This window comes from Chrysochloris asiatica, unplaced genomic scaffold (assembly GCF_000296735.1).
Source record: "Chrysochloris asiatica unplaced genomic scaffold, ChrAsi1.0 scaffold00020, whole genome shotgun sequence".
Taxonomy (NCBI): Eukaryota; Metazoa; Chordata; class Mammalia; order Afrosoricida; family Chrysochloridae; genus Chrysochloris; species Chrysochloris asiatica.
In genome coordinates this window covers 18,974,586-19,002,363 of record NW_006408538.1, presented here as the reverse complement: position 1 = coordinate 19,002,363, position 27,778 = coordinate 18,974,586, and the positions used below count along the sequence as shown (strand labels likewise).

Sequence of the window (27,778 nt, the reverse complement as noted above, 5' to 3'; positions counted from 1 at the left end):
TCAGTGACTTCTCAGTTTTCTGTTCCCATTAAGATTTAAAGCCTTAGAAACCCTACTCAGGAACACTATGAGTCAGAACTGGCTCCATGGCACATAACCACCACCACCCCCCCCCAATACTCACGAGCATGGTCAGTGAGTTCTATGTAACCATTATAACAGATCTTCAAATCTACTGGAGAAGTAGAGAGCGCCCTAGAAAGGGCAGTTGGTCAGAATTAGAATAAAAAAAAGAAAAAAAGTTAGACAGTGGAGATATGTCTGGCCTCCATCCACCTCACAGGAATCAGCTCTGAACTGAAAGCAATTCCAATCCTCTCTCCCCCTGAAATTAGTTGACTTCTGATTCAAGTTTACAGACACATATCAGCTTATCTGAACTGCAAAATGAAATCAGACTTTATCTGTCATGAAATAAGTATGGTTGGTTTGATGTGAAGAGTTATAAGGTTATGACCTCAATAGAAAAGTCTCAAACCAAACGACTTTGATTTAAATAAAATAGGCTTAAGGCATTTGATAAGAGTATTTTATACAGAAGGGGAGAGAATGGTGTCCCCGGATTACAGTACCTACAGCCAAGTTGCACCCCAGCAGGCTACAGTGCTGACACTGCCCAGCCCACTCAAGGACATGCACAAACCACCCAGCCATATGGGCAACAAAGTCATGGAACCTATAGGCAACCCACTGATGTCAGCTGTCCTCAGCCTCAGACCACTGCGACCTTAATGTCCCTCCTGAGAACGCAGCCAAAGTATGCAATAACTTTGAACAGCTGCTTCCATTAGTGTCGACTGTGGAGCCAAGCAAAATGAAAACTTTGACAACTTCAATCTTTTCTCCATTTATCATGATGTTATTTTTTAGTCCAGTTGTGAGGATTCTCATTTTCTTTACAATGAGGTACAATCCATGCTAAAGGCTGTAGTCTTTGATATTCATCAGTACGGATTTTAAGTCCTCTTCCCTTCCAACAAACAAAGTTGTATCATCTGCATATTGTTTGTTGTTGTTAATGAATCTGTCTCCAATACTGATGCCACATTCTTCTTCATATAATCTAATTTCTTGAAAAAACTAAAGTCTCATCCATATCATTAAAAGTTACATTTCCAATAAATTTCAATATTTTCTGTTTAGTAATTTTTTTTTGCCATAGAGTTAAGTGCCATAGAGTTGGTTCCAACCCATAGTGACCCTGTATAGGGCTTCCAAGGAGCAACGTTTTAATACTTTTAAATACATGAGGTTGACATCAGTCAGAATTTTGGAATGTTTTGATTTCTTGTTGTTTCAGTAATCATGTGATAATTCTAATATAGTGTCTAAAAGATATTTTCTAAAATTCAATTTACATACATATTTTGTTGTTATACAAGACTTTCAAGAGTCCTGATGTGGCATTGCAGGTTAATGCGCTAGACTGAAAAGTCGGTTTGGACCACAAGGTCGGCAGGTCAAGCTCACCAGTCACTCCTCAGAAACTCTATATAGGGTGGCTGTGAGTTAAAACTAATTCCACGGCACTTCACAGCAAGACTTTGATAAATGAAAGTATGTAAACATAATGCATGCATCATATGTTGTTAAGTGCCGTCAAGTAGTACATTATATACAAAAGATAATTTCTGCATAAAGTACATCCATACACACACTATATTACACAAGATAAGACTACTGGAAAAAAGCGGATTTGAAATTTTTTTTACAGCTTCAAAGAGAGAATGGAATATAAAATTTTAAGTGTTAAAAAAGAGTATTTCTTTACGTAGAAGACATGGTAGTGGCTATGTGCTGTGGAGTTGGTTTTAGTGACCCTGTACAGGGTTTCCGAGACTGTAAATCTTTACAGGAGCAGAAAGCCTCACCTTTCTCCCGCGGAGCAGCTGGTAGTGGAACTGCTGACGTAGAAGTTAGCAGCCCAATTCAAAACATCGCTACAGTACTTAGAGTCAACTAAAAGGATTTTTGGAGACCTAGCATGGTGCCCTGGACTGCAAGGAGGGCTTGATTGAACCACAAGTTTGGTGGTTCAAGCTACCCAGCTGCTCCTAGGAAACCCTACACAGGGTTGCTATGGGTCAGAACCAACTCGAGGGCACTTAACAACAACAAAAAGAATGATTTATCTGTTTTAGTTAAAGTTTGGGATAAACATGTACATGGATGAACTGGACCTAGTAGGAACACTTTCTGATTCACCCTCTTATGGGCCATATTTGCTGTTTCTTTGAATCACTTTAGAAATTATATTGTCGCTACTGTGGGTACTGGCTCCCCCATCCAAGGTTTATAATAGTTATTTGCTTGTTTATTTGTCTAGTGTCTGGCTGGATGACTTTAGTGAAATCTTCCTCCCTCCCCCACATGGTTATGTTTGATATTGCTCCTACAGAAACTCAGCTTTTGGTATGACCAGTCACCCCACCCTGGAATGGGTAAGTCTCTCCTGACTCTTTCCCTGACCACACCAAGCAGCTGTCCTTGCTGGCTGTTATAAGCTTAAACCTGTCATGTACCTCATGTACAACGTGACAAAATACTATCCGGTACTGCACTATCCTATCTCCATGGTCAGTTGGGGATTGAACTGTTATGATCCATAGGGGTTTCCACTGGCTGATTTTCAAAAGCAGATCATTAGGCCTTCCTATTCTTCATAATCTTGAAGCTCCACTAAAAACCTAGTCAGCGTCATAGCAACATACAAGTCTTCAACGACACCAATGCAAGCTGATGGCACTGTAGAATAAGCATTGGACTCCTAACCACAAAGTCGGTAGTTCAAACACACCAGTCGCTCTTCGGGACACAGATGCCGCTTTCTGATCCCATAAAATTTTACAGCCTCAGAAACTCTACACAGGGTTGCTAGGAGTCTAAACCGACTCAAAGGCCCCTAACCACAACAATGATAGATGGGGGAGGCTTCATGAGACAGATTCTGCCCAGTAACGGAACCCAGGTGTCTCACAGAAAGGGGAGACTGCTACCACTGAACCAACATGGTTCACCAATGGTTAATGTTACTGTTAAGCTCCATTAATTGTTGGTTGATTGACATATTTAAAATAATTTGTTGTGGTGTCAAACGTGGTCGAGAAGGTTCCAAATCATAGCAATGCTGTACAGGGTTTTCCAAGTTGCGGCTGGTGGATCTGACCCACCAAACTTATGCATGGTTAGCAGTCCAGTGATACTCTACAGCGCTATACCAGGACTTCATTTCCTCTACCAACTAATCAAATGTAGTTCCTTAAAGGCGACCGTTTCTAAAGTCCATGTCTGATATTTGTTCTGGGCCAAGAGGGCTCTTCCTAGCCATCTTATTCCCTTGACTCTCTCCTACAAATGGGCCAGCCTATGTCCAGGTTGTATCTTCATCAGATCCAAGAATCTCCCAATCCCTTCACCAAATATTTACTATTTTTGAGAGGGTTAAATTGAAACTTCTCCATGCTGTATTGCAAAGGAAGTCAGTTCTTTTAGGAAGAGATCTGGAGTTATCTGTTTTATGGTCTGCTTCTTCCCCCGGAATCTCTAAGTCAGTGCTCTGAATCTCTAAGGTGGGGCCAAAGGCCAACTTCTCTGAGTGCCGCCCCACTCTAGGAGGTGATTGTTCACTGGAAGGAGGGGAATCTGAGGTCTTCTTGCTTGCTTCTCCTGGCACAGTACCATATCTTAAGAATTGAGAAAAGGGCTATCAGGGTCCCAGTATTCTGGGCACAACGCCCAAGGTACAGCCTCCCTTCCAGGACCCACCTCTCCACTGTGTTAGCCTCAGGAAAAAGGAGCTAAGAGTAGGATAAAAAAAAACCACCAAAGTCACCCAGCATAGGGGTTTCAAGGAGCAGCTGGTGAGTCTGAACCACCAACTTTATGGTTCAAATCAACCTTGCAGCCGATTGCTTTATCCCACTCCGAAGTCTGGGGTGAACTTTTAATCTCCCTGAGCTGGGCGAGGGGAAAAAACGACTGGTCTAGAATCAGATACAATAAGCTCTCACTTTTCTTCCACTGGTAAAAGTGGGTCAGCAAAGCTCCTCACACATTTATGCTGGAACTAGCCACATATTTTCATTAAAAGGAATTTAAAACACTTGGTAGGTATTCAGAAGATATCTCCCAACCAGGCCATCCTATATATATATATATATGGAGCTCTGGTAGCGTAGTGGTTACGAATCGGGCTGTGAACCTTAAGGTCAGCGGTTCGAAACTACCAGCCGCTCCGCGGGAGAAAGATGAGGCTTTCTACTCCCATAAGGATTTACACCCTCGGAAACCCTGTTACAGGGTCGCTATGGGTCGGAACCGACTCGACGGCACTTAACAACAACAACAACATATATATATATATATATAAAACTTTTATTTTATTTATTCCTAGACACATTTTCTTTGGAGTCCTGGTGTGGTGCTGCAGTGGAATGTTAACTGCAAGTTGGTGGTTCAAATCCACCAGCTACTCCTAAGAAACCCTATTACAATGTCACTGTCAGAACCAACTCAACAGCACGTAACAACATTTTAATCTGGTATTTTACCCCCAATACTCCACTACTAAGGAGCTCTGGTGGCATAGTGGTTACAAATCGGGTTGTGAACCTCAAGGTCAGCAGTTCGAATCTACCAGCTGTTCCACGGGAGAAAGATGAGGCTTTCTGCTCCTGTAAAGACTTACAGCCTCGGAAACCCTGTACAGGGTCCCTATGAGTCGGAACTGATTCCACAGCACATAACAACAACAACTCCATACTATTTACCTATCTGAGGTCATCAAAGGTATTGTCAAATAGAGTAGGCTTTAAAGCCTAATTACTAAAAACAACTCAGCTGCATCTGATATTTTTTACTATTTTGTCAAACAAACCACTATACCTGTCTTAATTCTCCTGCATTGTTTCTTACTTTCCTTCTATAAATATTCTTAATTTGTCCACCCACTAAATGTTCTGGCTTCCTTTAGTTTATCCTTTTTCTCTATAAAAGGTCATCTGTTGATTGCTTTAAATACAATTTATATAATCATAATAATATGTAGTAATTTATTATAGTATTTAAGGAGCTCTGACAGCATAGTGGTTATGAGTCGGGCTGCTAACTAACCTTAAGGTCAGCAGTTCAAATCTACCAGCTGTTTCATGTAAGAAAGATGAGGCTTTCTGCTCCTGTAAAGATTTACTGCCTCGGAAACACTACACAGGGTCACTATGAGTTGGAATCAACTTCACGGCACATAATGACCAGCACTACTATTTTAATAGTTAACAATAACTAAAGGACACTGTGGCAAAATGTACCACTGATGTTGTTGTTGTAAAGTGCCATCGAAGCTGTTTCAGCTCATAAAGACCCTGTATAGGGTATTGAAGGAGCGGCTAGTGGGTTTGAACTGCCAATCTTGTGGCTAGCAGTCCAGTGCTTATCCTACACCATCACACCAGGATTTCAATGCACCATTAAGTATATTTATTTACTATAAGTATTTTCTCGGGAACTCTGATGTTGCACTGTAGGCGACACACTGGACTGCTAACTGCAATGTTGGTGGTTCAAACCTATTAGCTGGTCCTCAGAAGTCCTACAGTGTTGTTGTGAGATGTAACTGACTCGATGGCACTTAACAACGATAACATTCTCTCTGGCCATGTCTCTCGCACCCAAAAGAAATCTAAAGCAAACTGTCTCCTTAATATACCTACCTGAATATGCCATAATTGCCTCACATATAAACCAAATTTATCATAATCTCAGCTTGTTCGCTTCAAGGATCTCCTCCCAGACTTCCTAAAACTCAGTAATAAACACACCATCTATTCGATCATCAAGACCAAAAACTAAAATGAAGTATCTGACACTTTTGTTCTCTTCATCACCTCAGTCATCAAGCCCTATCATGTTAACTATGAAGTATTACTGTAGCTCTCCCAACTACACGATCCTAACTACACTGATCAGATGACCATTTCTCCACAGCAGTATCACCACAGCCTCTTAACTACACCCACTATTAACTTAGGTTCCAAAGACCAGGTCGTTATGCAAAATTAAGTATTATGCAAAACGGAGGATGTCTTTAGCAGTCCAGTGCTTATCTTACAACTCCACACTAGGACTCCACACATATCTCTGTATTTCTATATACATATGTTGTTGTTGTTAAGTGCCGTCGAGTCAGTTTTGACCCACAGCGAGCCTGTATAGGGTTTCCGAGGAGCAGCCGGTGAGCTTGAACCACAGACCTTGCAGTTCAAACGGCTTTGCAGTCTGCCGCGTTAACCCACAGCGCCACACCAGGACAGCTGTCAAATTATACTACTACACAACAGCTATATTACATCATAACCTGGCGGCCAGATTATTGAGAATTATAGCCCAGTCAAGCTGACATGTATCACAGCCGGCGTTACTCTCATCTCACACCTCAGAGTTCATTACTGCCATGCGCACATAGATTCTTCACTATTGTCATAAATGTGAAATGCCGGATGAGACAGATGAGTAAAGAGTAGATGTAGTCTCTAGTGTTTAATCTAGAGCTTCAAACCCAGTGACCCACTGCAGACACATCTCTGTATTTCTAAAAGATAAATCCAACCGTGTAATTCCCATTTCAATTCTCTCAAATGCTTTCCACTGTCCTTTAGAGGACATGAGAAACATACTCCTTTTCTGTTTCTGTAAATGCAGTCAAGTCAATTCCAACTCATAGCGACCCTGTATAGGGTTTTCCTATGTGGCACTGCAGGAGAATGCACTGGACTGAAAGATTGGTTTGAACCACAAGGTCAGCAGCTCAAATTCACCAGTTGCTCCTCAGAAGCCCTTTACAAGGCTAACAACAACATAACATAGGCTTTCTGAGGAGCGGCTGGTGGGTTTGAATCATCAACTTTGCAGTTAGCAGTCAGTGCTTATCGTAGAGCACCACACCAGGACCCCAAGCTCCTTAGTAGCCGATAATGTTAGCTAACATATTTAATGGGAACAGCATTCATTTGTATAATAATCCTATTATATTATTCCTGTTTAATCACATGGAAAGAGAGGCGTCTACAGAGTAAACAAAATATTCAAGATCACACAACTCTAAGAGGCATCAGTGCAGTTTCCACCTCTATTCCATGTCGCTGTGTCTACTGAGTTCATTGCCCAGTGTGACCGACGTCAATAAAACACCAAGATGATGAGCAGAGCAGCAGTGTTTATTAAGCTTGTGGTGGCAGCTAGGGGTGTTCCCCAGATTCTGTCTGTCTCTAGGTCCTTCAAAAATTCCTTACATAGGATGAGGGTTACATCACAATCATGCTACACATACAATTTCATGTGACTATAGACTAAGGAATCCTGGTGTGGCACTATAGGGTAAGCACTCTACCATAAGATCGGTTTGAACTGTAAGGCTGGTGGTTCAAACTCACCAGCCGCTCCTCTGAAACCCTGTACAGGGTCACTATGAGTTGGAACTGACTCAAAGGCACTTAACACCAACCGTGGTTAAGCATGAGCAGTGAGGGACCCTTAGCATGTTTCCTTATAATGTTAAATTCCCACCCAGGGTGTGCTTTTTCACATGTAAATGTCTCCTTTCACCTGACTTTACATTGTTACAGGGTCAGCAACTAGTGATTAGTGGTTTAGGACCCTCTGGTGTGAGCAAAAATCCTGAACATGGGATTTTTTTTCTCAAAAAGTTAGATTCTCTCTACCCTTATTTCATTTTTAGGGGCTCGGAAACTTCTTCGAGGGCATTATACATTCCCTTTTGATGAATGCTTGTACATCATTTGGAATGAAGTGATTTCTTTCTACCTGTTTGTCTTCAATTAGACACTAACTACTTAAAGGTAAGTAACTTATCTTATGTAACTCTGTACTCTTAGTATTTGACATAATGCTAACAAAACAGGTATACCAACAAAACATGCTGAAATGAACTGTTAAAAAAAATGAATCCATGTTTAGGTAAACCTTAAAAGTATCATATTCAGCCAGAGTCAGGTCTAAACAGCGAAGAATCCATAATTAACATCATCTTGTAATGTCTGGGGCAACATAAAGAGAGGAGCAGCTGGTGAGCTTGAACCACAGACCTTGCAGTTCAAATAGCTTTGCAGTCTGGCACATTAACCCACAGCGCCACACCAGGAATGCTAAGAAAACAAAGAAGCCACTTGACCTCCTAGTGCTGACAGACCATAATCTTTCAGATCAGTATCATGAACTTTAAAAAATCAGATATCTAAAACACAGTGTAATGTAAATACAAGTAAACAGCATGAGTACACATAATATTTCATAAATATACACGTCATATACTTAAGTTGTATCTGAACATATTCAGGTAAGACATACATCCTCTATTTTGTCCTAGATGCTCAACCCATTTCCAATTATTAGACAATCAACCAACTGACACATTTTAAAATGTTTGCATGATCCTGTGATATTTAAGCTGATCCAAATATAGAGTTACAGGAGTAGCCTTCAGGAGATCCACACACAGCAGTTGTTAAAGGTGGTACCTCCAAATACCCCAAGTATTGCTAGATTTGTGGATTAATGATTTACTTGATAAGGCTCTTCTAGTCCCAGTTTTTCTAATTCCCACCCATCAGTTGGGTGGGACCATGTCAATTAGGTGTATTCCTTTTTACCTGATGGGAAAATTCTGTATTTACAGAAACAGAAAATTCTGGACTATGTGATTCAGTTGTGAGTGACTGTTAATTAAGTTAACTGTGATGGTAGAAAACTGGAACTCCAATGTAGGAATTGGTCAATTTTGACATCCTGCTGGGTATAAATCAAGGTGAAATAACTACAGAAAACAACATGAAATACTGAAAGATTCTAAAAGCAAAACATTAAATGATGCTGTTGTTGTTGTTATGTGCCATGGAGTCGTTTCCGACTCATAGCGACCCTGTACAGGGTTTCCGAGGCTGTAAATCTTTACGGGAGCAGAAAGCCTCATCTTTCTCCAGCGGAGCAGCTGGTAGTTTCGAATTGCTGACCTTGCGGTTCGCAGCCCGATTCGTAACCACTACACTACCCGAGCTCCTATTAAATGTTGCAGAAAGCATCCAAAGAAGATGGAAGGAATACAGAGTTACTGTACCAAAAAAGAAATGATCGATGTTCAACCACTTCAAAAAGGAGCATATGATTAAGAGCCAATGGTGCTGAAGAAGGAAGTCCAGGGTGCACTGAAGGCATTAGCAAAGAACAAGGCTCCAGAAATTGATAGAATACAAATTGAAATCTTTCACCAAAACTTGAGGCACAACTGGAGTCACTCAGTTATGTTTACCAAGAAATATGGAAGACAGCTACCTGGCCAACTGATTGGAAAAGATCCATGTTCGTGCCCATTCCAAAAAGTGGTGACCACACGGAATGTGTTAAAGGTAATTTTTAAAAGGCTACAACTATACATTGACAGAAAACTAGCAGAAGTTCAAGATGGATTCAGACAAGGATGAGGAACAAAGATTATCATTGCTGGCATCAGATGCATCTTGGCTGAAAGCAAGAATACCAGAAAGATGTTTTTACCTGTGCTTTACTGACTTTTGTCATGTGGCTCATGACAAGTATGGACAACACCTTGGAGAATGAGTATTCTGGAACACTTAATTGTGCTCAGGAGGAACCTGTACATACCCCGAGACAGTTGTTCGAACAGAACAAGGTAACAATAATTGGTTTAAAACCAAAACAGGTGTGCGTTAAGGTTGTATTCTTCCACCGTGCTTATTCAATCTGTACGCTGAGCAAATAATCGAGAAGCCGGATTATATGAAGAAGACAAATTAACAACCTGTGGTATGCAGATGACACAACCTTGCTAGCTGAAAGCAAAGAAGACTTAAAATGCTTTTTAAAAGCCTTTCATATGGGTTGCACTTCAATGTAAAGAAAATAAAAATCCTTACCACTGAACCAATAAATAACATCAAGATAAATGGAGAAACTATTGATATTTTCAAAGACTTTATTTTGCTTGGATCAACCATTAACATTCAAGGAAGCAGCAGTCAAGAAATCAAATGATTTATTGCATTAGGCAAATCTGCTATACAGTATTTAAGAGCAAAAACGTCAGTTTGAGAACTAAGGGGCACCTGACCCAAGCCATGGTATTTTAAACAGTCTCATATGCATGTGAAAATTGGACAATAAATAAGGAAGACCGCAGAAGAAATGATGTATCTGAGTTATGGTGTTGGAGGAGCATATTAAAAGTACCATGGACTGCCAAAAGAACAAACCATCATTTTTGGAAGACGTACAGACAGAATATTCCTTAGAAGCCAGGATGGTGAGATTTTTGTCTCTCATACTTCAGACATATCAAGAGGGACCAGTCCCTGGAAAAGGACATGTTTGGTAAAGTGGAGGGTAGGAGACAAAGAGGAAGACCCCCAATGAAATAGGATGGCACAGTGGCAGGTTCAGGCACACCAACGGTTGTGAATTTGGTGTAGGGCTGGGCAGTGTTTCGTTCTGTTGTGCATGCGGTCGCTATGCGTTAGTACCGACTCGATGGCACCTACCAACAATAATACCAATGACTGGGTATTAAATGAGTCCCTTCAGAAGCAGGAACAAGCAGGGGATCTCACTACCATCAAAAAAGAAGGGCCAGAAATAGAGCGTGTCCTTTGGACCTGAGGTCCTTAACTGCTGAACGTCCTTGATCCAGGAGACAGACAGCTGTCACACAGAGGAGGAGCAGCAGCAAAATCAAGAGCCAGAGGATGAGACAGATAGTGAACCTTCTAGCCAAGGATCAAGTAAACCTAAATGCCTCCAGGAAGGAGGTTCCCTTGCTGCTGAGTGAGGTGCCTCCAGGTTTGCTTACCTCCAGGGCTAGCACTGGGTACAGTTGGTCTGAAGCTTATGGCTTTGTAGCATGCCCTTTGGGCATTTATCGGCAGTGATAAAAGAGCTTTGTAACATTACCTAAACAGAGCAGAGGCCAAGGGGCCACAAGAGAGAGAGGCCTGCCTGCCTACACAGCTGAGAAGAGGAGCTCCTGATTAGAAGAACTATATGCTGAGCATTTCTGATCCTGAATTACAACCTGTTAACTTCCCTAACAAACCCCACAATCGTGAAACTGGTCACAGAATTCTGTGTGGCCATTGCAATGGATTACTGAGCCCAGCAGATGGGTAGAAAGTGCTACTTGGAGGAACAGTTGGTATCAGAATTGGTAGAAAAGGAGGTGGGACATGTCTGACCTCTACCTCCCAGGAATCACCCTTGGGTTGATTCTCCTTGCCCATTATGAAGCCAGAGGAAGTCAGATGCTACCACCACACCCTTCATACAATATTCTAGTAATGAAAAACGAAAAATTTTTAATTTGCAATTGCTTCAAAAACAATAAAGTACTTCGGAATAAACGTAACCAGAGAAAGAATAATAAACTGACAACATTGTTGACAGAAATTAAAGACAAAAATAATAAAGAAATTCCATGTTCACGGATTAGAACACTTTGTTATAGTTAAGGTGGCAATACTACCCAATGCAATCTATAGTATGAATGCAACCCCTCCCCAAAGTCCTCTCTTTTAAAAATAGACAAAATCTCTAAAACTCTCATCCTACAATTTATATGGAATCTGCAAGGGACCCTGAACAAGCCAAAACAATCTTTAAAAAGAAGAACACAGTTAGAGGACTTACACTTCCTGATTTCAAACTTAACAGAACAGTACATTAGTCAAGACTGTGTGGGACTGGCAAAAAAGAATTCAGAGTCCAGAAATAGTCAAGTGATTCTCAACAAGAGTACCAAGATCACTCAATGAAGAAAGAAATGAATCTCCAACAAACTGGGGGCAACTGGATATCCTCATGCAAAAGAATGAAATCCTCACATCATATATTCAAGTTAACTCAAAAATGGGTAAATGACCTAAATATAAGAACTATAAAACACATAGAAGAAAGCTTATGGGAAATGGATTCTTACATAAGACACCAAAAGCACATATAACAACAACAACAACAAAATAGATAAACTGGACTTCATCAATATTAAAAGCATTTGTGCATCAAGACACTTCACCAAAGTTGGGGGGGGGGCAAAAAATTGAAGAAAATATTTGCAAATAATATAATTGTTAAGATCCAGACATCTTAAAACTCAATTACAAAGGACAAAAATTTCAGGACAAAGGACCTGAATAGACATTTCTCAAAGATGATATATACATGCCCATACAGCATATGGAGTCCTGGTGTGGTGCTGCAGGATAAGCAATGGACTACTAACCTCAAGGTCAGCGGTTCAAACCCACCAGCCATTCCTTGGAATCACTTATACAGGGTCCCTATAATTCAGAATTTACTCAATGGTACTTAAACAAGAGGCACATGAAAGTTCTGAGAATTATTAATCACTAATATTGTTTAGTAAGGAGCTTTGGTAGCGTAGTGATTATAAATCGGGCTGTTAACTTCAGGGTCAGGAGTTTGAAACTACCAGCTGTTCCATGGGAGAAATATGAGGGTTTCTGCTCCCATAAAGATTCACAGCTTTGGAAACCCTGTACGGGTTCGCTATGAGTCAGAACCGACTCCACAGCACAAAACCACCAATGTTGTTAAGTGTCAGTGAAATACTATCAAGTCAGTCCCAACTCATAGCCACCTTGTACAGGGTTCCTGAGGCTTATATCTTGAGGGAACAGAAAGCCTCATGATTCTCCCCGGGAATGGCTGGTGGATGCGAACCACGGACCCTGCAGTTATTTTCATTAGGAAAATGCATACAAATCAAAACCAAAATGAGGTATTGCTTCAGCCACTGTTGTTGTTTAGTGCTGTCAAATCAGTTACGACTCAATGAACCTGTGTAGGGTTTCCAAGGACTGGCTGGTGAATTTCACCCAACAGCCTTGTGTTCACAGCACAGGGCTTATCCTACAGTGCCACATCGGGACTACTCACACCCACTAGAATGGCTATTGTCAGAAAAACGTAAAACAACAAGTTTTGTTAGGGATGAGAAAAATTACAATGCTCAAGAATTGTTGGTGGGAACTTAAAATGGTACAGCCACTGTGAAGAACAGTTTGGAGATTACCCAAAAAGTTGACCTAGCAATTCCATTCCTATGTAAATACAAAAAGAGAACTGAAAACAGGCATTCAAACAAAAACTGAGCACATGAATCTTCAATGCAACACTGTTCACAACAGTCAGAAAGTGGAAACAATCCAAGTGTCCATCAAGTAACAATGAATTCATACAGTGTGGTATGTACATAAAATGCCAGCTTTCTCAGCCATAGAAAGAAACGAAGCACAGATACATGCTATGACATGAATGAGCCTTGGAAAGATGATGCACAGCAAAAGAAGCCAGACACAAAGTGAAGTATCTATTACATGATTCCATTTATATTGTTGTTGTTGTTGTTATGTGCCGTGGAGTCGGTTCCGACTCATAGCGACCCTGTACAGGGTTCTAAGAATAATCAGTGGGTTTGAACCACTGACCTTGTGGTTAGTACTTATCCTACAGCTCTGTGCACAGCAGGACTCCGTAATCCCACCATGACCCTGATATGATATAGGAGAGATTTTCCAGGGTGTGACACGCAACACCTGGTATCTTACAAGAGTAAAAAGGAACAAGCCTTGAGCAGAAAAGGGAGGATCTGCGACCACAAAGACAGAGGAGCCAGGAGCAGAGAGCATGCTGTGGACCCTATGCTATGAAGCTCTGAGATCCAGGGAACAAATGACGTCAAGACACATGGACATCTCCAAGGAATGCTGGGCCTGCCTACAAGGTGCTGAAAGGATTTGTGATCTGAACACAGTGTCTAGACTCTGTAACTGTGAGCGAATAAATTTCTATCTGATAAAGCCATCTATCTGCTTGTGGTATTTCTGTTGTAGCAGCACAAGAGACTAAAACACTGACTTATTATTATTTTTTTTTTAGCGAAGTTAACATCTAAAATTACCCCTATGAGGAAAAGAAAGGAGATTTTTGGCTTTTGAATAATGTCTTGAAAATGTTCTTCTTCTCCCTAATTCTCTGTATTTCTTTTCCCATAATGTTATAGGATCATTATAGATGTAGTTCATTGACAGTAATTTAAATTTTGAGGTTTTGTGTCAACTTGACTGGACCAGGATTCCCGGTGGTTTGGCAGTAGAGATGTGGTTATCCCCATCGTGAAAACCAACACAGGCATATTTAACTCTATGATGATTGGCTATAAACAGCCAATCAATTGAAATGATGCTTCCATGTGGGTGTGGCCTGCTCACAATATGATGGATGTGCAGGAAAAGGTTACTCTCTTTTCTGATGGAGACCTGAGACTCTAAAATTGTGAGCCATTTCCTGGATATAAACTTCTCTTTATATGTACATTAGTTTAACTGGTTTAGCTTCTCTAGAAGATGTGTCTAAAACAGGAATCAAATCATTAGGTAAATAACACATAATTCTTCCTCACTCCAAAGAATACAAAATATATTTTACATGAAAAGAACAGTATGAATGAAAAAATATATACCCAAGTTCTCCAAGGGAAAATTGTTGTCAATTACTCAATAAATGATAATGTACTTGTTCTTAAAAGCTTTTTAAATCCCTCAGTTATTCTCCAATTTAAGGTGTTACAGAATAAACTGTATAAAACTTTCATCCACTTTTCTTCAAATGTCACTTTCACATAGTACACAAGGAATGGCTGATACTTACCTATCAAGGAAATCCTTATCGACCACAGCAGAAATGTCAAGAAGAGGATTTCCCAGTCCAAATAGAACATTCTCACTAAAAAGATACAAAATACAAATACAAGTTAGAAATATTTCTGAAATTAAGATGATGTAGAAAATACATGCATATAACAAAGTTATATTCACTTCATCTTGAAAATTAACCTAATTTCTAGTTTGTTAAATATTGGATGGCACTTAACAACAATTGGATGTATAATATAGCATTTTAGAGCTTATACAAAATTATTTAGAAAGGAGAGTATTTAGACTGGATGGAATAAAAAATGAAAGAAACCAGATCATATGAAATACCTTCCCATAAGATTAAATAGCTAATGATTACAACTAATTAAATTTATCTGATATTCTTTAGGAAAGAAGTCTATTATTCGGACTCATAGGATCAGCACTGGACTGAACCTTAAAGGTCGGCAGTTCAAACCCACCGCTGCTCCTTGGAAAGCCTATACAAGGTCACTATGTGACAGAACCGACTTAATAACCACCACCACAAGGTTCTACAGGTTGAATTTCTGGTAGCTTCCTATAAATATACCGCTGCAATCGCTTTTACATGGTCTTCATCAACATTTTATTTGCAAGTGATATTAATGATACTGTTTGATGATTTCTGCAATAAACTGAGTCATCTTTCTTTGGAATGGATCTCTTCCAGTCAGTTGGCCAGGTATGGCTGCCTTCCAAACTTTTTGTCATATACAAGTGAGCAAGCACCTTCACTGCTGCATCAATTTGTTGATAAATTTCTATTTGTCTATTACTGGAGCGGTCAAGGACTTCATTCTTCTTGATCAACCATCAACACTCATGGAAGCAGCAATCAAGAATTCATATGATGTATTGCATTAGGCAAATCTGCTGCACAAGACCTTTTTAAAGTGTTGAAGAGCTAAAATGTCAGCTCGAGGACTAAGGTGCGCCTGACCGAAACCATGGTATTTTCAATAACCTCATATGCATGCGAAAGCTGGACAGTGAATAGGGAAGACGGTACAATTGATGTTTTTGACTTATGGTGTTGGAGGAGAATATTGAAAGTGCCATGGGCTGCCAAAAGAACAAACAGATCTGTGTTGAAAGAAGTACAGCCAGAGTGCTCCTTGGAGGCCAGGATGGCCAAACGTCGTCTCTCATAGTTCGGACATATTGTCAGGAGGGACCAATAGCTGGAGAAGGATATCATGTTTGGTAAGGTGGAGGGTCAGAGAAAAAGAGGAAGACCCCCAGTGAGATGGACTGGCAAAATGGCAGCATCAATGGGCTCAAGCGTGACAATTGTGAGGTCGGCCCAGGACCGAGCAGCGTTTTGTTGTGTTGTGCATAGGGTCGCTATGAGTCAGCACCAACTCGATGGCACCTAACAACAACAACGTTCCTGGAGCTTTGTTTATCACCACTGCCTTCAGTGCTCTTGGACTTCTCTCCTCAGTACCATTGTTTCTTGATTATACAGTGCTTCTTGAAATGACTGGGACATCGATCAATTATTTTGGGTACAGTGACTATTTGTTTCCATTTGTTGAATATTTCCAGTGTCATTCAGTCTTTTGATCATCGAACTTTTCAATACTGCAACCTGAGGCTTGCATTTTTCCTTTAATTCTTTCAGTTTGAGAAATGCTGAGTATATTCTTCCCTTTTGGTTTTCTAACTCCAGGTCTTTGCACATTTCATTATAATATTTGACTTTGTCTTCTTAAACTGTCCTCTTTTACTTCATCATTTCTCCCAGTCGCTTGAGCCTCTTTATGTTTTAGAGTAAATTTCAAGAGTCTTCTCCAACACCCACTTTGGTCTTTTCTTTCTTTCTTTCCTGTCTTTTTGGTGACGTTTTGTTTCATTCATGTATGATGTTCTTTGTAATCCACAACTTCTCTAGTCTTCTGTCATTAGTATCTAATACATCAAATCTATTCTTGAAATGGTCTCTAAATTCAGGTGGGATACACTCACAGTGTTTATTTTGGCTCTTGTGAACTTGTTTTAATTTTCTTCAGCTTTAGTCTAAACTTGCTTATGATCAATTGATGGCCTGTTTCCCAGTCAGCCTCTGGCCTTGTCTTGACTTCTCTAGGATCTCTTCCAACAGATGTAGTCAATTTGATTCCTGTGTATCCCATCTGATAAGGTCCACGTGTATAGTTGCCATTAATGTTATTGAAAAACGGAATTTGCAGTACATAAGTCATTGGTTTTGCAAAATTCTATTCTTTGATCTTCACAGTACGTCACATTTTCCAACTAAGAATATTTCCTCTTTGTTTTCAACTTTCACATTCCAATTACCAGTAATTTACAATGTACCATGATTGCAAGTTTAATCAATTTGAGATTGATGAAGTTCGTTGTGGTGATGGTGGTAGTTTTAAGTATCCTTGAGTGGGTTCCAACTTACAGAGGTCCTGTATAGGGTGGTTTCCTCAGGTTGCTGGTGGGTTTGAACCGCCAGCTTTTTGGTTAGCAATTCAGTGCTTACTCACAGCACTACAACAGGACTCCATTCTTCAATTTCATTATCACTAGCTGTTGTGATTGGTGCAAATTGGAGTAACAGTAGTATCAACTGGTCTTCCTTGTAGGTGTATGGATATTATCCTATAACAGACAACATCGTACTTTAAAATAGATCAGGAGATGCTCTTTGTAATAATGAATAAAACACCATTCCTCCTGAATTTGTTGTTCCTAGCATAGTAAATGTTGTTGTTAAGTGCTGTTGAGTCAGTTCCGACCCATAGCAATCCTGTATAGGGTTGCCAAGGGGTGGTTGGTGAGCTTCAACTACTGACCTTGCAGTTCAAACAGCTTTGCAGCTGGTGCATTAACCCACAGTGCCAAACCAGGACTCCTAGCCATGTTATTGCTGTTAGGTGCCATCCAGACAGTATAGACTCCTATCAACCCCATGCACAAGAGAACGAAACACTGCCCAGACCTGGGCCAACCTCACAATTGTTGCCACGCTTGAGTACACTGATGCTGCCACTTTGCCAATCCATCTCGCTGGGGGCTCTTCCTCTTTATTTCTGACCCTCCACCTTGTCAAACATGATATCCATCTCCTGTGACTGGTCTTTGCTGACACTATGTCTTAAGTATGAGAGACGAAGTCTAGCCATCCTGGCCTCCAAGGAGTACTCTGGCTGTACTTCTTTCAACACAGATCTGTTTGTTCTTTTGGCAGCCCATGGCACTTTCAATATTCTCCTCTAACACCATAACTCAAAAGTATCAATTGTTCTATGCTCTTCCTTATTCACTGTCCAACTTTCACATGCATATGAGATTATTAAAAATACCATGGCTTGGGTCAGGCATACCTTAGTGCTCAAGCTGACAACTTTGTTCTTCAAAACTTTAAAAAAGGTCTTGTGCAGCAGATTTGCCTAACGCAATACGTCATTTGATTTCTTGACTGCTGCTTCCTTGAGTGTTGATGATTGAGCCAAGAAAAATGAATTCTTTGACAATTTCAATCTTTTCTCCGTTGATAAGAAAGTTGTTTATTGGTCCAGTGGTGAGGATTTTTGTTTTCTTTACATTGAGATTCAATCCATACTGAAGGCTGTGGTCTTTGATCTTCATCAGTAAGTATTTTAAGTTCTCTTCACTTTCTGCAAGCAAGGGTATATCATCTGCATATCATAGGTTGTTAATGAGTTTTCCTCCAATCCTGCTGCCACGTTTTTCTTCATAGAACCCAGCTTCTCAGATTATTTGCTCAGCATACAGTTGAATAAATTTGGTTTAAGAATACAACCTTGTCGCACACCTTTCTTAATTTTAAACCATTCTGTGTTTCCATGTTCTGTTCAAACAACTGCCTCTTGGTCCATGTACAGATTCCTCATGAACACAAGTGTTCTGGAATACTCAAACTTCACAATGTTGTCCATAGGTTGTCATGATCCACACAACTGAAAGCCTTTGCATAGTCAATAAAGCACAGGTAAACATCCTTCTGTTATTCTCTGCTTTCAGCCAAGATCCATCCGATGTTAGCAATGACATCCCTCATTCCATGTGCTCTTCTGAATCCATTCCATGACCTCTTCTGAAGGCTTGAACCTCTGGAAGTTCTCTGTCAATGTATGCTTGCAATCATTTCTGTATTACCTCTAGTAAAACTTTGCTCACATGGGGTATCAAAGATACTGTCTGATGATTTCCGTATTCTGTTGGGTCACCTCTCTTTGGAATGGGCACAAATAAGGATCTCTTCCAATCAGTTGGCCAGATAGTTATCTTCCAAATTTCTTGGTATAGATGAGTGAATGCCTCCAATGCCACCTCATTTTCTTCCATCAATTCCCAGTGCCTTGTTCTTTGCCAATTCCTTCAATGCACCATGGACTTCTTCCTTCAGTATCATTGGTTCTTGATCATATGCTATCTCCTGAAACGGTCGAACATAGACCATTTCCTTTTGGTACAGTGACTGTGTATTCCTTCTATCTTCTTTGGATGCTTTCTGCATCATTCAATAATCTGCCCAGAGAATCCTTCAATGACTAATGTTGAAGCCTGAATTTTTTCTTGCTTGAGAAATGCTGAGCGTGTTCTTCCCTTTTGGTTTTCTAATTCCAGATCTTTGTACATTTCATTGTAATATTTGACTTTGTCTTCTCAAACTGATCTTTGAGCTTTTCTGTTCAACTCTTATAGCTCCTCATTTCTTCCATTTGCTTTAGCATCTCCACACTGGAAAGCAAATTTCAGGATCTCTTCTGACATCCATTTTGATCTTTTCCTTCTTTCTTGTTTTCTTAATGGCTTTTTGTTTTCTTCCTGAATGATGTTCTTGATGTCATCCCACAACTCTTCTGGTCTTTGGTCTTTAGTGTCTAACGTATCAAGTCTGTTCTTCAGATGATCTCTAAATTCAGGTGGGATATATTCTAGGTCATATTTTGGTTCTCGTGGACTTTTCATTTTCTTTAGCTTCAGTCTGAATTTGCATATGAGCAATTGATAGTCTGTTCCACAATCTGCCCCAATCCATCTTGCTGGGGGTCTTGCTCTTTTTCTCTGACCCTCCACCTTACCAAACATGATATCCCTCTCCTGTGACTGGTCTCTGCTGACAACATGTCTTAAGTATGACCATTGTACCACCAGGGCTCCTTCTGCAATTGGTCGTTGTTGTTGTTAAGTGCTATTGAATCAGTTCCGATCCATAGCGACCCTGTACAGGGTTTCCGAGGCTGTAAATCTTTACAGGAGCAGAACACCTCATCTTTCTCCTGCGGAGCAGCTGGTAGTTTCGAACTGCTGGCCTTAAGGTTCGTAGCCCGATTCGTACCAGGGCTCCTTCTGCAATTGGTAAGTGTACTCAAGTTGATGCAGACTCAGCGTGACCCTGAGAAGCGCCTGGGGGGTCTGAACTTGTGGTTAACATTTCAGAGCTTATCCTACAGCACAACACCACCACCCTACAGACAAAACTAATTTGGAAGCGGGGTGAAGTGAAGAGTAAAACTTATGTTAAAGAAAATTTGGGGAAAGAAAAATGTTCAGTATCTTGACTTGGGTGTTGTTTATACAAGCAAATACAAATAACTAAGCTCACATACTTTTTTAAGCTTAATTATGTGGACCGCAAGGTCCGTATGAACCACACAGTCAGCAATTCAAACTCGCCAGCTGCTCATTGGAAACCCTATACAGGGTCGTTATGGGTCAGAACTGACTCGAAGGCATTTAGCAACAGTAACATCTCCTTTAATAGAATCCTGGTGTGGTGCTGTGGGCTAATGCGCAGGACTGCAAAGTCAGTTTGAACCACAAGGTCAGTAGTTCAAGCTCACCAGTCCCTCCTCAGAAACCCTATACAGGGTCACTATTGGTTGGAACACATTCAAAGGTACTTAATGCAACAACATCTCTTTTAATCCTCACAACAGCCCTGTGGGGTAGGCACTGCTATCATCTCTGTTTTACATGAGGAAGCAAGAGGTTCAAAAATGTTTTATAACCTGTCAAATGTCATACAGTATTAAATGATTCCAAATTTCAAATCTTGAGCTTTCTCTTTCAATATATTATGGGGGCTTCAATAAGTTCATGGGAAAATTATACTATCTTTTCATTCCATTTTTTAAAGAACTTATTGAAGTCCCCTTGCACAACATTTAGACAGCCAGAACTCTTAACATCATAGTAACTCACTAGTGTTGTCTACTCTATATACATATCTATTGCTTTGCTGAAAACTGAGCCACAGGGGTGATGTTACAGCATTAAAAGGTAGGAAGAAGTAAAGAGACCTGAAAGTTGCAGGAAAGGGTTAACATTCAAGCAGTCTAGACAATCATTTTGTCTCTAGTTTTATCTTTGACTGTTCTGTTTAATGTAGCAATAATGTGGCTAGAATGATTTGGCATTAGAAAACACTGTATGTTTTTCCAAACAAAGGTGACCTATTTATAAAGATGAACATTAACAGCTGACTATATTGCACCATTCTCTAAGGATCTCTGTTTCAGTCCTTCAAAATCTTTCATAATTCAACTTCATTTATTTTAAAGCTCATAAGCCCCACTAAGAAGTTCCATATCATAAAAAGTTTGTCCAGTATTCTGAAATTTACAATTCTTTGGAAAGATACACGTTCTGAAATCAGTGTAAAAATTCTGTTTCAAGACTGTGGAGAAACCAGTCCAACAGAGGAAGGCAATTTCAATTTTTGCCTTATGAATGTTTTCCATTTGAGTGGCTTAATAGATTCTACTGAATGCACCTCAAAAAAAATTCTTAGTGTTCGAAAAATACCCTGGGACCCCACCCACAGCCCACATAAATTTTCCAGTGTAGGCCCAACTCACAGAAGTGGTTTCAGAATCACCATGCAGGAACAAAGTCATGTCCAGAGTCCCAGAATAGTCTTAGACCAAACCACTTCTGTCAGGGCAGACCAAATAATATGAAGTGGGCCTCCTCAACTCTACAGCAAACACTGTCTGCCTACCCCACTTTCCTGTCCTTCCTGGCACAAGCTCACACTGTGAGCTAAGTGCCAAACCCTGACTAGACACTGATGTTAGGAAAATAAGGTAATATTCAGAGAAATGTTTTGAAATAGTCGTGTTCAGAGGCTCTACCACTTCTAAGTAGAATACTGAACTTTCCCTTGGGCCTCAAGATTCAGAATAGAAAAAAGTAAAATGGTCTCCAAAATCCTCTCTGAATCCTAACATTGTATATTCTTCTATGTCTCCTGAATTTAACTCAGGCTTTAATTTTCTAAACTGGACCAGTTTTTTTACAAAAAGCATCATATTCTCAAATATGTTCTATCATTTCTCAAATGAAGAGCACTTGAAATCTGATATATGTAACAAACAAGAGATGAAAGTTGTTCTTCAGGAGTAACTGGATTTAGGGCTGTAACTATATTGGTTTTAGAGGCTGTTGGAACCGACTCCACGGCACATAACCACCGCCACCACCTTTGATAGGGAGTCCTGATGTGGGGCTGTGAGATAAAGCACTGGACCACGAAGTCAGTTTGAACCACAAGGTTGGCAGTTCAATTGCACCAGTTGCTTCTTGGAAACCCTATACAGGGCCACTATGAGTCGGCACCAACTGGACAGCACCTAACAACAACTTTTATTAGACTCATAGCATAGGTGTTTTTGAGGCTATTAATCTGGTATGGTGCTGTGGCCTAATGGGTCAGATTTCAAAGTTGTTTGAGCCGCAAGGTCGGTGGTTCAAGCTCATCAGCGCCTCCTTGGAAACCCTATACAGGGTCGCTATGGGTCAGAATCGACTCAACGGCACTTAACAATAACAATCTTGGAGGGAGCAGAAAGCTTATCTTTCTCCCGAGTGGCTGGTGTTGGTGTTGGTATGCCGAGGAGTCAGTTTTGACTCATAGCCACCCTGCACAGGGTTTCCAAGGCTGTAAATCTTTACGGGCGCAGAGTCTCATCTTTCTCCGGTGGAATGGGTAGTAGTTTTGAACAGCTGACCTTGAGTTTAGCAACCTGACACGTAACCACTTTCCTGGCGAATGGGCTTGAAATACTATGTGGTTTGCAGCCCAGTGCTTATCCTACAGAGCGACCACGATCATAGATAGTAATGATGTGTTGGTGTTGGTGTTGTAAGTGCCTTTGAGTCAGTTCTGACTCACAGAGACCCTGTATAGCGCTCCCAAGGAGCAGCTGGTAGGTTTGAACCACACTAATCTTGAGGTTAGCAGTCCAGTGCTTATCCTACAGTGCCATACTATTAATACAAACGATGGAAGTCAAACAAATAGTATCTCCAATCAAATCCATTCACACACCTCAATTAAGTTTAAAACAAAGTTTTTGTTTGAAATAGTTATTTCGTAGTAGTTATGTGAGATGGAGTCCTGGTTGTGGCGCTGTGGGTTAACGCGCCAGACTGCAAAGCCGTTTAAACTGCAAGGTCGGCGGTTCAAGCTCACCAGTCACTCTTTGGAAACCCTGTCGCTATGGATCGGATCTGACTCGATAGCACTTTACAACAACAACAATGTGCTGTGGAGTCGGTTCCATCTCATAGTGACCCTGCATCGGGTTTCCGAGGCTATAAATCTTTACGGGAGCAGAAAGCCTTATCTTTCTGCTGCAGAGCAGCTGGTAGTTTCGAACTGCTGACCTTGAGATTAGCAGCCCGATTCGTAACCATTACGCTACCAGAGCTCCTTACTTGTTGTTGTTGTTGTTAAGTGCCGTCGAGTCGGTTCCGACACATAGCGACCCTGTACAGGGTTTCCGAGGGTGTAAATCTTTACGGGAGTAGAAAGCCTCATCTTTCTCCCGCGGAGCAGCTAGTAGTTTCCTTACTTAGGATTATTAATAGTTGAATGCTACATTGGCGAAGGCATTGAAGCAGGAAAATCTAGGGATCTGCATTCTGGTTCAAAATGTTTAACTATTTATGTGAACTTGTTTATATCATAATATGTCTAGGATTCAATTCCCTCAGTGTAAAATGAGACAATAGACAGGTAGATTTGTTTCCTTTAACACTTGCAAGAGTTAAAATGAATAGAGGTAAGTACTGTTAACTGATCTTACATGGGGAGATTACAATCATTGTAATGAAGCTAAGTATATGATTTGTCAAATTTAAAACTTGATAATCTGCTCTGTAAATCTTCACTCGATTGACAATAAAAAGTTTTTTTAAAAAAAGGTTTCCTGTTTAAAACTTCGAATTTAAACATTGATTTTCAGATGACAAGATTCTCTTGGTGTCTCAAAGTACTTTCAACAAGACGAGTATATTGAATCTATAAATTATCTTAAATTTCAAAATCACTTGCACATCAAACCAACAACATTGTGGGATACATATTAGGATATCACCATTACTAAATGTTTCATTACACAGATGTCCAGAGCCTAAGAGAAAAGAGACATCGGTAACTCAGTAAAAGATGCTCAATTAGAACCTTGATACATAGACTTCCTGTTCATTAGTTCTCACTGATTTCCAATCCTACATTCTTTCAGTCATTGCAAACAGTCATATAATACTATATTTAGCCACTATTATTTTACTAGTGTGGTGTAAAAACAAAAACACTAACCATGAAGTCAGATTTTGGTAGGTAACTTGTGACCTAGATCACACTCCTTATCAGCACTGGTAACAATTTCAGGCTGCTAACCACAAGGCCAGAGGTTTAAACCCAAAAGAGATAAGGTTATCTGTTTCCCGGGAGAAAACATTCTGCTCCAGTAAAGATTTACAGCCTCAGAAACACTTGTTGCTGTTAAGTGCCATGAAGTTGGCTCCGACTCATTGTGACCCTGTAGAGGGTTTCCAAGGAGCGGCTTGCACGTTTGAACCACTGACCCTGCAGTTCAAACTGACCTTGTAGTCCAGTGCATTAACCCGCAGCACCACACCAGGTTGACATCGGGTCAATGTGAGTCAGAGTCCACTCATCGGCAGTTAATATTTGTGGGGGTTACGAAACTAAAGGTATGGCAGAACTGCATCAATGCCGTCCTCACTGAGAACTGGTTGTTATCTGTAGGTATCGTTCAAAAACTACCACTGTGTAATGTCATCTCATCTTCAGTAGTCTACTATATTTAAGTGATCAAATGCCTTTTTGAAGACTGGAGGAAAACAAAAGTAACCTAGAGTTGTCTTTCATATCACTTAACTACACTTTTCGTCCAAAGAAGCACCTTTTCTAGGGAACTTAAGTAACTTTATTTTTCACAAAGGTGGAATTCAGAGCATTAGATTGTGAAGATCTGGATTCAGTTCCTAACTCTGCCACTAGGGGATTCTGCCCAAGGCACTCAAATTTTCTCAGTCTCACTTCCTCAGGGTAAACTATGGTAGGAGATTTTTGTTTTTTAGAAAATGTCTTTAGACGTTTTCTTTTTTCTTTAGCGAGTCAAGTATTTGATTCCTAGTTCAAAACTACCCAGAGGCACCTTAGAACAAAAGCCTGACAATATACAATGAGACTGCAAAACGTTCATAGAAAAATGAAATTAAATGATGGTGGAATTTTCCATGGACTTTCATATTGTTTTTGTGGATTATGGTATGCCAATTGATCTAGATGTCCCCTGAGACTGTGGTCCAAAGTACCCATGGCCAGTGATTCATTCCCTCAAGGTGTTTGGTTACGGCTAACGAATTGTGAAAACTCTGTCCCCTGTATGCTCTACTAAATCCTTGGATATATATTAGCAACACATACAAACGCATGTGTAGAAATATCCGGTCAAACTTGCATTCTGTGGGCGAAACCTCCCATTCGCCTTCTCGTATCTGTTCACCTTGCATGTCTACCTTATGTACTCAGTAGATGGGGAGGGGGAAGGGAAGGCTGTAAAAAAGTTCACAGAAAAATGCTATTAAAAGAAAATGGAATTCTTCCACAAACTTTTTGAAGAACCCAATATTGTTTGTTATTACTGTTACTTATAGCAGGATTGTGAATACAACCGTACCTTTGTTGTCTTTTACTCTTGCGTACTTACCAGCGTCTTCCTTTACTTTGGCCATGTTTTGCTGATCTTCTCCTTACTATTGCTTTTACTTGCACCCAAGTTAATACATGCTTCCTGTTAAGTGCCATTTAGTTGGTTCTGACTCATAATGATCCTGTATAGGGTTTCAAGGTGCAGCTGGTGGGCTTGAATTGCAAGCCCTGTGGTTAGCAATACAATGCTTATCCTATATAGCCACACCAGACTTTCCTCCTATTCCTGGTAATCATCAAAGAATGTTTCTCTCTGTATGTAAACAAACCTTTTCTTGACTTTTCTAGCCTAGTACAAATACAGTACTAATATTTGTCCTTTGAAATTGACTTATTAGACTTAGCATAGTGTCCTGTGAGTATAAGCATAATGGTTCCATACAATAAGCACTAGACTGCAAACCACAAGGTCTGCGGTTTAAACCCACCAGACACTCCATGGGAGAGAGATGAGGCTTTTTGCTCCCATATAAATTTAGAGCCTCAGAAACCCTACACAGGGTTGGTATGAGTCGGAATCAACTCGACAGCACTTAACAACAACAAAAACAATGCTCTGTAGAGTCCTCCATGTTATGAAGCATTCTGCAGATTCATAATTATTCTTTAATGTTGTGTAGCATTGTACTGTGTCTATGAACCATACATTATCCATTCATCCATTGATGGGCATCTGAGGTTGTTCCCATCTTCTTGCTATTGTGAACAATGCTGCAAGGAACATGGGTGTGCATATATCTATTCGTGTTACAGTTCTGGTTTCTCTAGGCTATATATCTAATAGTGGCTTGCCGGATCATATAGTATGTCTTTTAGCAACTTTTTAAGTAAGCGCCATACGATTTTGCAGTGTTTGTACCATTTTACAGTTCCACCAACAGTTGAAATCAACTTGATGGTTGTGGGGGGAGGGGAGCTGGTTTTTTGGTATTACTGCCAGGGTGAAATGATACCTTATTGTTGTTTTGATTTGTAGCTCTCTAATGGAGCCCTGAAGGAGCTCTGGTAGCGTAGTGGTTACAAGTTGGGTTGCTAACCGCAAGGTCAGCAGTTCGAAACTACTAGCTGTTTGCAGGAGAAAGATGAGGCTTTCCTGCTCCCGTAAAGACTTACAGCCTCAGAAACCCTGTACAGGGTCACTATGAGTCGGAACCGACTCCACGGCACATAACAACAACAATAGAGCCCTTGGAGTCCTAGTGGGGCACTGCGGGGTTAATGCACGGGACTACAAGGTCGGTTTGAACTCCAAGGTTGGCAGTTCAAGCTCACCAGCCGCTCCTCAGAAACCCTCTACAGGGCCAAGGTTGGAAATGACTCAACAACACTTGACAATAACAATGGGATAAGCACTGAATTGCTAGCCATAAAGGTCAGTGGTTCTAAACCACCAGCTGCTCCTCAGAGGTTACTATGAGTCAGAACCGACTCAAGGGCACTTGATAACAAATAGCAACTAGGACTGTGAGCACTGCTTCACGGATCTGTTGACCATCTGTATATCTTCTATGGTGACATTTCTGCTTATGCTCTCTATTTTTTTATTAAATTGACTTTTTCTTGTTGAGGTATGTTGTAGCATTCTTTCACAAATTAGTTCCTTGTCCAGTAACTGGTTTTTAACTGGTATTCTTTTATAATATGTAAATAGGGCTGGTGTCAACCTTTAATTCATTCTTGAAAACAATAGTCACTCAACCCAAAGTAAAGTTAAAAAGTAATACGTTGCATACATGAGCCCTGGATATCCACAGATAAATGTAAAAACCTTCCCTAAAAGCCGAGACTGTAAATTCCAAAAAGGCAAAGTTTTTCGCCCCTGCAAAAAAAAAAAAAAAAGCTAAAGAGGATAGGGAGAAACACTGTTAACTGATGATGTATGGAGGGGATTATAATCAATGTAATGAAACAAGTCATATGAATGGTTGAATGTGAAACTGATGAGGTGCCCTGTAAACTTTCACTCAATCAACAATAAAAATCTTAAAAAAAA

General features: G+C 40.3%; 1 protein-coding gene across 4 annotated transcripts in view; it reads right to left on the bottom strand.

The window, feature by feature from the left end:
• The window catches only part of ADK (adenosine kinase), a 647,845-nt gene that overhangs the window by 559,382 nt on the left and 60,685 nt on the right, over positions 1-27,778 (bottom strand). For all 4 annotated transcript variants that reach the window (XM_006835925.1, XM_006835922.1, XM_006835923.1 and 1 more), the window contains exon 2: positions 14,749-14,823. In XM_006835925.1, coding sequence (XP_006835988.1) covers positions 14,749-14,823 — 75 coding nt within the window. The remainder of the gene's footprint in view (positions 1-14,748; positions 14,824-27,778) is intronic.